This window comes from Camelina sativa, chromosome 13, assembly GCF_000633955.1.
Source record: "Camelina sativa cultivar DH55 chromosome 13, Cs, whole genome shotgun sequence".
NCBI lineage: Eukaryota > Viridiplantae > Streptophyta > Magnoliopsida > Brassicales > Brassicaceae > Camelina > Camelina sativa.
In genome coordinates this window covers 4,162,714-4,175,389 of record NC_025697.1, presented here as the reverse complement: position 1 = coordinate 4,175,389, position 12,676 = coordinate 4,162,714, and the positions used below count along the sequence as shown (strand labels likewise).

Below are 12,676 nucleotides of genomic sequence, written 5' to 3'. Positions count from 1 at the left end.
CTTCATAGATTTCATAAGAAGTTATTTACATACAGAATCACTTCTCCCTGTCTTTATGAAATAAGGATTCAAGCACAATTGAAAAAAAAAATGACACAACACATTCCAAGACAAAAAGCAAATTAAATCATTCAGCTAGTTTTTATGTTCGTAGTGACTAGTGAGACGCCTTCGGCCTTTCCATGTGTTGTGTAGACCGGATCTTTTCTCACCTAAACGAATCAACCAGTTTTCAAATATTACGTACACAGACTTAGCCAGACCGACTCATTCGTCAATCCATTTGGATCATCAAATTTTACCCATTCTGAATCCCATGGCACCACATGTGTTGCCGTCTCAGTGTCGTCGAATGTTACCCATTCGGTCTGAACCGAACCGGCTAGTTCAACCATCTCCTCATCGTCCTTGACCGTTTTCTGAACCGAACCGACGAATTCAACAATCTCCTTATTGTCTTTTGCCGTTTCGGCCTTCAACATCTCAACCAAACACCAAAAATCTTCTGCAAGACGTCTGTTACGCCATAAAAACCCACTCAAACTCTCCTTGCATTCTTCAAGTCTCACCAAAACCAGACTCAAACCGGAATCACCAACTGGTTTAATACCCGGTTTAATTAATCTTTCACTCAATATTTGAAGCCGTACTACAATCAGCATCATAACCGCGAAGTAGTCTTGAATCACGAGCTCTCTGATCTCGTCCACGATCTTGTTTTGAAACATAGGTGGGCTCTCCGGTCTGGTACATATGTGCTCGAAAAAACATACAAGGAAATCGGTTTGTTTCATAATATATCCGGTTTTGTAAGACGAAACACGATCTTTCTCTTTAGCTCTGTCTTTTGAGCTCTCTATGAAACTTGGGAAAGATCCTAATACCTTCGAAATCCACGAGAGATGATCCAAGTAAAGTCCATACCTGAAATATAAATATAAATTATTAGATAAAAAATTTCATAATATCAACCGTCGGTATGAACAAGTCCAAATAAATTTGATAAAACGTCACAGTCAATTGATAGAATACAAACGAAAAAAAAAGGAAAAGAAGAAGAAGAAAAAGTAAATTTACCATCTAACCCATTGAGACAACTCTTGCGCTAGACTCGAAGATTTGTCCCAAAACTCTCTCAATTTCAGATTGTTCCAACGGTGATCGAGTCCTTCAAACTTGTCTCTTGATGATTTGATAAGCTTGTGTAAGACTATGAGAGATTTGTTGGCCACGAAAGCGTTCTTGGTGACACGTATTCTCCATAGAGCCGCAGCGAAAGCTGCCGGAGCGTAAGGGCTGTTGGAGTATGAGATAACGTCGGAGACATAGTCACTATCTGGCGGTTTACGATGACTATGAGTTGTTGATTTCAAGAGAGCTAGATGAATGTTTTTGACGGAATTCGAACTGAAACTATGAACCAGTCTTGCTTTACCTATTGAAGCTTTGTCTTTGACTTTTCCGATTAGTAGAGCTTTGAATTCTGGCATTCTGTCGACGACGGATGTTGCAAAAAAAAAAAAAAAATTGAAGCAACTGTGTTTTGTGAGGTTTGTGGGATTTGCTTTTTTTTTTTTTTTTTTTATAAGCCTCCAACGTTTAATACATTTTCCATTTTTTTTCTATAGCTGTCTTTTTTATTACTTACGTGAGTTTTCCTTTCTGAAACATCCAAATTTATAATAATTTTCCTTTTCTTTAACTATTAATTTTGTATATATCCTTTCATTCTAAAGTCGTCGATCCTATTAAAAAAACTTTATATTACATATGACGAGTTCATAGACCAATCAATATATAGTTGTTATTTTTAATAAAATGTTGATTTGTAATGAATAAGTCTATCAACTACTATGTTATTTTAATACACTGTTGATTTGTATTGTAAATGAATACGTTTACCAATATTGTATTTGATGAATAGATATACCAGTATTATCTTTTACCAGTTTAATATAAAGATTTATTTAACTATAGATTATGAAAAGTACAAGGTATTTGGCTATGAAAATTATTAAAACAAATCTAAAATATCATCAAAATTCATATGTATTTAATTTATTAATCTTTTAAAAACAGAACTAAATCTTCTGCAATTAAAAACAAAATAAACACTTTGCTTCCAATAAATAATAACACTAATTTTTAAAAATTACTTATGAATGTAATCAATGTATAAACCACAGATGCAAAAGAAATCACTTAAGATTTTGACATTAGTTACTATTGAGTATTGAACATGTGTTCCTCTATGCTTTTATAACAATAAACATAAAATTATGTATATGCTACCAGTGAATTGACTCACAAAAAGAAATAAGAAAAAAAAAAAAATTTGGACACCAATACGAGATTATTTTTATGTCAACATGAATGATATGTATTCATAAAAATGCGTTGAGACAAAATTGGTCAAGACAAGCTTTAGATCACATAAGAATAATGGATGTAAAGGGCACAGTCGCATGGAAGACCATGGGCTTCTTCTTCTTGTGCATAAACATATATATCAAAATACGTGTCTTTCAGCATTGACAATAGTTTAAAATCATGTTGGCTGTCAGCAACCTATTTCATGTAGATAACAGTAACACCAAACGTAACTCATTGTGTGTGATCGCTACAACATATTTATGTAACCTTTCGGGTATATCTATTAGATATTCAATGGATCTAGCAAAAGACGAAACTATAGGTCTGATTTGAGGACGAGAAACAACCATCATATGCACAATATGAGTGACCATAGCTTCAATTTTTGGGAATTTCAATCGATGCTTATATATAAAACATAATTGAATAAAAAAAAGATAGTTTCATTCTGATTGGTTACTAAACATATGACGCGGATACTGAGAAACCATTCTGATTGGTTAGTTAATATATGACGCCGATCACAATCTCAACCGTTGATAAGAAAAAGATCTAACGGACTAAACACAAACACTTCCTCTCTCTCTTGAGTATATAAAACACACCTCACAATCTCTGAGTCTCTCAGTACAACAATCTCAATCACATTCTCAGCAAATCGAAATCAAAAGAAAGTAAATTTGAGATTCCCAGAAACTCACAAATGGCTCGTACCAAGCAAACGGCTCGCAAATCCACCGGAGGAAAAGCACCGAGGAAGCAGCTCGCGACCAAGGCGGCGAGGAAATCAGCTCCGGCCACCGGAGGAGTGAAGAAGCCACACAGATTCCGTCCAGGAACCGTTGCCTTGAGAGAGATCAGGAAGTACCAGAAGAGCACAGAGCTTCTGATCCGTAAGCTTCCGTTCCAGAGATTGGTTCGTGAGATCGCTCAGGATTTCAAGACGGATCTGAGGTTCCAGAGCAGTGCAGTCGCGGCTCTTCAAGAAGCAGCTGAGGCTTACTTGGTCGGGCTCTTTGAGGACACTAACCTTTGCGCGATTCACGCCAAGAGAGTCACTATCATGCCTAAGGATATTCAGCTTGCCAGGAGGATCAGAGGAGAGAGGGCTTAAGAGAACCAAGAACGAAGAAGAAGAGTAGTCCTGTTTGGTTTCGTTGGATTATGTAAATCAGTCCTCTCTTCGTTTTTAAGTAGTCTTTTTGTTTAGATTTTGGTCTTCCAGATGTTCGACGAAATTCCCAAATGAAATATCAATCCACTGTTATTTTCATATTTTGATTTGTTGATCCTAGAACCAGTATCTTTCAAATTTGAAGTCTCGTTTAATGAAATGAACAAACTTATTCTTCCTACTCTTAATTGTATTGGAAGACTAGTTTTACTTTTTCAATCAAGCTTTGGAATCTTAATCTGATAAAATTGTAAAGCACCGATGAGTTTTTTACTAAACTAGGCGTAAGAACTTGTAACTTATATGTTCGTACGGTTTTACTGTTACAATTAGCAATCGATTTTTTTTCTTTATTGTGAGATTTGTTCCTGTTATTTTCTTCCTTCTCTAGTTTTGAATATTTGATAGTTGTTAACAAATAATACATTTTGATTTATCTAATTAAAAAAACGCAATCGTATGTTCCATTAGTGGTACACAAATATCATCAATCAGTTGAAGAGTAAGTGTTATTATCTTTTTTATAAAAAAAATTCCCAAGTAAAAATTGCTAAAATTGAAAATTTCAGACTTTTCTACTTAAAAATTAATTGAGCCGCTCATGGCCTAAAGTTTTTCTCGATTGAGCGCCAACTCAAAAAACACTCAAAAGTCCACGTGGAGCAAAAGAATGGTTTTGATTGGTTGAAAATTAATCACGCGGATCGCCAAAAGTTCTTGAAAAGAAACTATTCTAATTGGTTGATAAGTACTCACACGGATTCATATCCTGATAATCTCAGCCGTCGATTGTCTTTTTCATAATCGAACGGACTAGAAAATAAACTTCCCTCCAAAACGAAAAAATTCCCTCCAAGTCTCTTTTTTATCTCACCGCCACTCTTTCTCTCTTCCCATTAAAACCAAGACCTCTCCAGACTTCAATCTTCACAATTCAACACACCTCGAGAAGAAGAAACATTTGTTTTAAGCTGATTGATTTCGAAAATGGCTCGTACTAAGCAAACCGCTAGGAAATCCACCGGAGGCAAAGTACCAAGGAAGCAGCTCGCGACCAAGGCGGCGAGGAAGTCCGCTCCCGCCACCGGAGGGGTCAAGAAGCCGCACAGATTCCGTCCCGGAACCGTTGCCTTGAGAGAGATCAGAAAATACCAGAAGAGCACGGAGCTTTTGATCCGTAAGCTCCCATTCCAGCGTCTTGTTCGTGAGATTGCTCAGGACTTCAAGACGGATCTGAGGTTCCAGAGTAGCGCCGTCGCTGCTTTACAAGAGGCTGCTGAGGCTTACCTTGTTGGTTTGTTTGAAGACACTAACCTCTGCGCGATTCACGCTAAGAGGGTTACAATCATGCCTAAGGATATCCAACTCGCCAGGAGAATCAGAGGTGAACGAGCTTGAAGACTCTGGTTACGCTATCTCTTGCTTATGGTTTAATTAGTCTATGGGTACTCTATTTCTGGGATTTTGTTCGCGTTTATCTAATTGGTTCTTGTAATAAGTTTGGTGCTTGGATCGTTTTTTAATTTTCAGTTGGTTAGTGTCTTTAAGGTGTTCGACGAAATATCCCAACGAAAGTTTTTAATATATAACGTATTTGCTTAAGTCTCTTGAAATGTTTATCTTTCCCATGTGTTTATTGCTTCTTGATCAAACAGTCTTGTAACATCGAAGGTTTCCATTTATTTCAGATACTGTTTATAATAAACACACTACGTTTCATCACATTACATTAGCTATAATTGTAGTCACCGTTTAACTGGTTATACTGAAGGTAGAACGGGTTCTTGATTTCTTGATCTTCTTGATGCTGAGAACAAGTTAGCAGCACAAACTTGTGTGGAAGTGTCTTCCGCTTCTATTAGCAATATTGTTAACATCGCAAAGTGACAAGCTTCCTCCGATTGAAGACGATCGTCTCACATTTTCTACTCTTCCCCAGCCACAATGGTTTGCCAAATCGCTTTGTGCTCTTGTGAGAATGTGAAGGTTTCTGGATCTAGAACTCTCTTGTCGTCCACTGAGGTTATCGTTCGATTGAGCAGAAACTGGTTGATGATGAATGGTCTCTGTTTCTTGATGAGGATGAGGAGGTTTAGTGAGAGGAAGAACAGGGGCACGGCATAAAGGACAGTTCTTGTGAGATTGCAACCAAGTGTCGATGCAATTGATGTGAAACGCGTGGCTACACTTTGGTAACAATCTCAACGATTCGTCTTCTTCGAACTCGTTTAAGCACACGGAGCATTCTGTGTCGTCGATTAAACCTTCTCCCTTTTTGAATCCAACGACTGTGATCGAGTTGATCTCCGAACGGCGGAGACCGACTGTGGGGATTCGCCAGACGTGGTGGAAGTCGGATAATTCTCTCTCCTCTGTTTCTTCTTCGTCTTCCCGTCGGCTTGTGTTACCGGGAGTTACTGTGGCGGCTGAGGTCCTCCGTGGTTGCGTGACGTATAGGTAGAGGAAGATGACTAGAAATAGGAAGAGTAAGATAGAGCCGGCAACCCAGATCGAGGTGGGGAGTAGAAGAGAGAGCTCCCTCTGTGGCGGTGGAGGTGGAGGTGGTGGTGGCGGCGGCGGAAGGTATTGATGTAAACAAAAGTTGAAATCTTTAATACGTAGACATGAAACAAGCATCTTCCTGTGATTAAACGCCATTGTAGGAGTTTAGAGACAACGGAAACAGAGCAAAAGGCAGGGTATTTTATTTTCAGACACAACTAGTAGTAGAAAACAGAACAAGAACAGGGGAATATGTGTCTCGGACACAATTCGAAGATTTTTCTTCTGACGAAAACGTGAAGATATAGAACGCTACAACCCACAATACGGGTTAGAATCTAAGACAGAGTCATGAACCAAAACTTCATCGTAAAGAAATATAAGTGGGTCATCATGTATTAAAAATTCCAGAGAAGGGGACAGACACATCACAATCTACAAGACTTGACGAATTGGAGGATTTGTCCTTTTTAAGGGGTTCGAAAGTGGGTGGAAATTTCCTGAAAGTGATAACGCCATTAAGGCGATGATGAAGTCTCTGTAGTAAACTCTCTCTATAGACATTTACGCGTAATCAGTGATGTAGCGACTAGCGAGTCAATTCAAGTCCTAAGTCTATTTTAAATTAACAACGATCTCAATTTAGTTAGTATCCGGTTTATATTATGATTGGTTTTGAGTCGGTTAAAGAAGGTATAATTAGGTACCGAACTACACATATTCACATATGTACACATGAAGCAAAACCAGATACATGGGTACTCCGGTCAGGTCTAGTCTGGTTTCAAGGCCTGGGGATACCGATTGGAATACCGAGCTCTGCTAAGGGGATATCAAGATCCACGAGATCACCAACCCCGCCGATTCCGCCATGAATTGTCCTTAAATGGGCATAACAAGATCCTGCTTGAGTGAAGACGTCTAAGCAAGTCCAGCAAATGTGCTTTCCACAACGGCACAGCAGATGGTTACACCCGTCAGTTTTCTCTATCGTGCACTTGCAAACCGGACACTCCTTTACATCCTTCCCTTTTGCCCAGTCCTTTAGCGACAAGTCCGGATTTTCCTTGAACAGTTTGTACCTTTCACATGTGATTAACGGGTGATACTCGAGGTGACACCTTGTGCATGTTTCTGCGTTACATGCTCCACAGATGAATGGCTCTCCCGATTCTTGAGGTCCAGCTACACGGTAGACGGAAGGGCAATCAGGTGTGGAGCAAAACCGGAACTTTCCGTCGCTAGATGTTACAAAGGAGGACAAGGATGCTCGGAAGAGTTCATCGAGCTTCTGTTGTGATAAGAGGGCTCTCATATCAGCTAGTACTATTGGAGCTTCACAGTCAACGTGAGAACAAAGTATTGGGAATGCGTCAAAGTTTCTCATCGATGCCTCAAATAAACAAGCTTTACAGAAGAGGTGTGAACATCCTTCAAGAGAATAGCCATCTTCGACTTCAGACAAGCAAATGGGGCATTCAACTTCTATGTCATCTGGTTTTCCACCCATTGCACTCTCTTCTCGTGCTAGTTCATTGACCATCTTTTGTACTTCCTCCCTCATTTCTTTGCTCCCATGAACCTGAATAACATGGTACCGGGTGTTGAGCTTCAGATCCACACCATGTACCTTTTCTTTGATACCTTGGAGCTCGGGACCAAACCGCCTCACCACTTCCTTCATGAGGTCAGGACGGATATCAGGACCTCGGAGATGGATTTCAAGTTGCTTGCTCTCGTGATAAGCCACAAGTGACTGAACCAGTTCTCGTTCAGCCTCGGCAATTTTCTGACTTGATCCACAAATGCGTACTGTGAGATTGTGCCTGTCTAATACAATGTAAGTTTCAGTCTCCTGTTGGATCTTCCGCATCAGATTAATACCATCCCTGGACATAAGATGCTGCAGGACTCTAGGGGTTAAGCCTGGATGGTTTATGGGTCTTCCTCTTACGAGTTCTTCAAGTTCTCTTCGCATCTCTGCAATGGGTCTTGTTGCATAAGCACAAATTTTAACACGATAAGCACCGCTATAAGTTGGTTCCAGACGCCAGTCACCCCCTACAAAATCATAAAAAACGTTTATGCACATCAAGCTTTGGACAAAGTTCACAGCACAAATACATCAAGGTTTTTTTTGTTGACAGAAGGTAATATTAATTTTAAGGGGAAACAGCTCAAATATGGTTTTGGAATTTACCTCGTTGTCTCTCAAAGCATGCTAATAAAACATTCAATTGTCTTTTGACAGTGTTGTAGATAGAAGAGGAGCAGACTATGGAGCTCTGAAACAATTGTTCACACTTAATCTTCTGCCATGGAAGAAATCCAGGTAGCACCTGTCCATTTAACTCCTGCAAAGCTTTTGCAGCTTCCAAATGATATCTCCCGTCAAAAGTAATATATGCTCGCATGAAATAATCTTTTTCTTTTGGTTCAAAAACTTGAACTTTGACACAGTTTGGCTCTGGATTCCTTGCTGACATATGCGCAAATATTCTCTTATACAACTCTTCTTCGCAAGCAGTAGGAGATGCACACTGCACACTGTTTTTTCTGAAAATGAAAAAATTCAGATCTCTAATCCCAGTTTTCAACTCCAAAACATCTAAAACTTCTGTTTCCGAAAGATCACTGTCAAGCCCACATATCAAGATAGAATCATTGGATTTTTGATCTCTTTGAATATGGGCAGAATTTGTTCCTATCTCAAGGTTGGAGATCCCACCAAATTTACTGTGAATATCTCCAGAAGGGAACCTAAGACATCCTCTACCAGTGCTTTCCCTTCGCGGCCAGATAATCTTAGCTGTCACGGAAGGGAAAGAAGGCATCTTGAACATTCCTCCACTAGTTGACAGCGATGGAAATAATCTAAGAACTGATCCATTGAAATCAAATTTCTGAATTTCTGCTGCCTTCATAGCAGATTCAGGCGTGAGAAAGGTTAGTCTTCCCCACTTCTCCTTCTCATCACAGTCTTGTTTGTTCGCAGGAAACTTATGAATAGAGCAAATACACCCATCAATCCTCTTCTCCAGAAACATCAGAAGCTCTCTGTCATCAACAACATTGTCGCCATAATAAAGTACATCGACTGTCAAAAATCTCTGATCAACTTCAAGATGCTTTATCTGAGCACCAGATCCAAACAGTGCAATAGGTACTTGTCCCCGACCATGAAATAGATACTTCTCCAAACATTCATTACGCATCCATTTCTTTTCACATTCCAATGCATCGTTCACAAGGGCGGACACTTTTTCCATGTCGAGTGGAGGCGCATACAGTAGAATCGCATTCTGATCAACATCGACTTGAATACAAATCCTTTCATCCCTACAAAGAGACCTAGCACGAGAAACAATTGAAAGCAGACTACGATTAGATTTCCCACAAAATCGTTTTAGCACAGTGCTGCTACAACCAACCACTTTTTTCACTCGGAGCCTCCGCTCATCCATCTGAGATGCATCAAAAGGTGGTGGTGGATCAAGCGTATACAAAGCCTCAAAATCAAATGCAGTTACACATACCAAGTACTGGTCCACAATCGATAGAAGTTCACCAAAAACAACCCAGCTTGGCTTCTGCCCGAATGCTAGCAATGAACACGCTGGATGTAACTGAACTTGTTGACCAGTCAATGCCACCTCATATCCAAGCTGATCATAGCCAGTGTACATCGCCACATTTTCTGCAAGAGATGCAAGTATAACCATTTTCAAATGCTTGTCGTGTTTAGTACCCGCACTTGGATTCCAAACCCAGTAACTAGGAGTGACAAGAGTAAGTTCTCTCTCAATGCATATCTCCAGTTCCTTGACTGTGTCTTCACATCTCCTCATTGATTTGGCATTCAGGCTATTTTCCCAGCACCATTTATTTCTTCTCTCTCGTGGCAGAGATGCCCATTCTTTGTACACCGAAAGAAGAGTGAACAGGTCTCCATTGTGATTGCAGAATTGCACCTAGAACATGTGAAAGTAAAAAAACTTCAGAACATATCTATACTGAAAGTTGAAACCTTTCAGAAAAGTAGAGAATATCTAAAATCACTTAGACGTAAACAGATAAATAAAAAACGTAAACATACCAGGAAAGATTACCACAATAACAAAATTAACCAGGAGCTCAGAATCGTACCTTTAGGCGATCAGCTTTCAGCTTATCATCGAGGTTGCCAACTCTGCAAAATATACTACTAACATTAGCCATGACAGCAGCAAGAACAATCCCCTCTTTGCCCATTCTGTATCTAAAGCAGCCTAAAATTAACTTTCCAAGCTTTGGCTCCAGACCCAGCTTGACTAAACAATGCCCTTCCTGTGTTAATTCAAGAACACCATTTTTCTTTACGACGGCACCCAGCTGAACAAGGTTTTGGACAGCCATTGCAATGGCTTCCGGGACAGGTGCGTCAACAAAGTCAAAATCTGCTATGTTGTCTACTCCCAGAGCAAGAATCCTCAAAAGTGCTACACCAAGATGGACCCTCCGAATTTCAGGTTCCTGATTAAGATTCATTGAATCAAAATCGTTTTTTGAGTACAGTCTGTAACATCTTCCAGGTTCTGTCCTTCCAGCACGACCAGCACGTTGTCGAGCAGAACTCTGACTGACCTGGCACACCTTGAGGATGCTCATACCCGTTCTAGGTTCATATTTACTCTCTTTGACCATCCCAGAATCAATTACATACTTGACACCAGGAATAGTCAGTGACGTCTCTGCAATATTTGTGGCAAATATCACTTTTCGTCTCCCAGTATAGTTCCGGAAAACCCTAAATTGTTCTTCCATCGAAAGCTTTCCATGCAAAGGCAAAGCAACGGCAGACGGAGCTATAAACCTTTCGCATGCCCATTCTACCTCGGCTTGGGAAGTCAAGAATGCAAGGATGGTTCCTTCTTTCTCAGTTTTATGTATTTCCACAGCCATCTTAACAACATCGCCAACATATGAAGCAATGCCGCCAACAGCAGAAGTCTCCTCTGTGTCACAAGGGGAATATACAATCTCCACTGGGAAGTTCCTCCCATTGACCAGAAATTTTCCACAACCGAAGAAATAGTCTGAAAGTTGGCAGGCATCAGCCGTGGCAGACATGATGACAAGCCTTAGGTCAACCCTTGTGCATAGCAACTCCTTGAGCAATGCCAGAAGAAGGTCTGTATTTAAGCTTCTTTCATGGGCTTCATCAATAATAACGCATGAAATGCCACATAAACTCCTATCTTTGATGTAGTGTTGAAGCAGACAATTATCTGTCATGAATACAACTTTGGAACTAATCTGCTCCGTAGATGAAAAAGTTGGAGTACAACGGACAGTGTTTTCCTCATAACAACCACTGCTTTCTTCTCTGACCCGATCAGCCAAGGTCATGGAAACAATTTTCCGTGGTTGTGTACAAACAATAGACTCACCAGCAGCAACTCCAGAATCAGCAAGGAACTGAACCAACTGAGTGCTCTTCCCTGAACCAGTTTCTCCAATTAGTACTGTTATCTGCAAACACCATTAAAATGAATTACTACACACTCAAACACAGATTCATTTAAATACAGAGAAAACTGAAACTTAGCAGAAAACAGGAACTACTACTACTACGACAAGACAACATCATAATAACTCACATCACTGAGGATCTGATTTCCTGTAATGAAGAGTCAAAGAGTTTGAAGCGCACATAATATGAACACTTGAAGCTGATTCTCAAATGTTCCTAAGCTGTCAACGATAACTAGAAATGCATACGAATTGCAAAGATCACTAAGTCAAATTTGAGAATATTCGTAGATACCTGTTCACCATGAACCCTCTTCAAAATATTCCGGCGGTAGGCATATATAGGTAGTCCATCCTCTAGCCTTCTACACTCCCTACGAATCAAACTATGAATACGTCTCCAATCATAGTCCCCTTCCAAACTAAACACGGCAACATCTTCTTCTTCTCCTCCTCCACCAGACTCATACCCGTCTTTGCCTTTGAGGAATCTCACAATACACTTCATAGCATTCTTGAATTCTTCAAGCCGCTTCACAACCAAATATCTCTCCGACTCAACAGCCTTCTTTTTCTCAAAAACCTCAAATTTAAGACCCTTTTTAGACGAAAAAGACTCAACTTGACGAGTTTTCTCATCAATCTCAACTTCCACCTTCTTGACGCCTTCTCCGTTCTCCATAAGCGAAATCACATGAGCCGAGAAAAGATCACGAAGCCTGTCTTTAAGCTCGTACATATCAGAAGGAACAACAATATTAGGAACCAGCTCAGGAACAAAATCATGCTCCCCTCGAAGCCGATACTCCCAAAGAGCCACTACCGCAGAACGCGCGTCGACCCACTGACGAAAACTGAAACTTCCGGCGACACAGCCGAACTGAGGCACATGAACAGATTCATCCGGGACTTCGCAGAGCAAAGCGAGACTCTTGATCTCTTCCCTCTTAGCGGCGGCGTTAATCCCCGGGTGAAGCAGCTGAACGATGAAATTGGGCCTAGTAGACGAGATTACCGGCGAGGGAGCCCGATCGCGTCTGTAATTAGGCGGGAAATTGGGGTTAGGGTAGTGAGAGTGATGCTGATGGTGGTTCCAAGTAGGACGGTGATTGAGCG

General features: G+C 40.4%; 4 protein-coding genes across 4 annotated transcripts; 1 reads left to right on the top strand and 3 right to left on the bottom strand.

The window, feature by feature from the left end:
* On the bottom strand, positions 14-1,736 carry LOC104735052 (putative clathrin assembly protein At5g10410). Its single transcript, XM_010454762.2, has 2 exons — positions 1,078-1,736; positions 14-924 (listed from the first exon to the last, which is right to left on the bottom strand). The coding sequence occupies exons 1-2, from the start codon at positions 1,488-1,490 to the stop codon at positions 240-242; spliced, it is 1,098 nt and encodes a 365-aa protein (XP_010453064.1). The 5' UTR covers positions 1,491-1,736; the 3' UTR covers positions 14-239.
* On the top strand, positions 3,002-5,181 carry LOC104737918 (histone H3-like centromeric protein CSE4). Its single transcript, XM_019234460.1, has 2 exons — positions 3,002-3,484; positions 4,523-5,181. The coding sequence occupies exons 1-2, from the start codon at positions 3,077-3,079 to the stop codon at positions 4,943-4,945; spliced, it is 831 nt and encodes a 276-aa protein (XP_019090005.1). The 5' UTR covers positions 3,002-3,076; the 3' UTR covers positions 4,946-5,181.
* On the bottom strand, positions 5,201-6,491 carry LOC104735051 (E3 ubiquitin-protein ligase RING1-like). The gene has a single exon (XM_019234780.1). The coding sequence runs from the start codon at positions 6,203-6,205 to the stop codon at positions 5,366-5,368; it is 840 nt and encodes a 279-aa protein (XP_019090325.1). The 5' UTR covers positions 6,206-6,491; the 3' UTR covers positions 5,201-5,365.
* Positions 6,683-12,671, bottom strand: LOC104737917 (ATP-dependent RNA helicase DEAH12, chloroplastic-like; the record flags this gene model as incomplete). The annotated part of the gene is made up of 4 exons (XM_010458164.2): positions 6,683-8,110; positions 8,250-10,020; positions 10,196-11,560; positions 11,856-12,671. Coding segments are annotated over 4 exons (5,229 nt in total), but the record flags the coding sequence as incomplete, so codon positions are not given.

Coding starts and splice junctions, on each gene's coding strand:
- LOC104735052 (XM_010454762.2), bottom strand. CDS start 1,490: ATGCCAGAATTCAAAGCTCTACTAATCGGAAAAGTCAAAGACAAAGCT. Junction 925..1,077: donor TTGTCTCAATGGGTTAGATG/GTAAATTTACTT, acceptor TTTATATTTCAG/GTATGGACTTTACTTGGATC.
- LOC104735051 (XM_019234780.1), bottom strand. CDS start 6,205: ATGGCGTTTAATCACAGGAAGATGCTTGTTTCATGTCTACGTATTAAA.
- LOC104737918 (XM_019234460.1), top strand. CDS start 3,077: ATGGCTCGTACCAAGCAAACGGCTCGCAAATCCACCGGAGGAAAAGCA. Junction 3,485..4,522: donor GGATCAGAGGAGAGAGGGCT/TAAGAGAACCAA, acceptor GTTTTAAGCTGA/TTGATTTCGAAAATGGCTCG.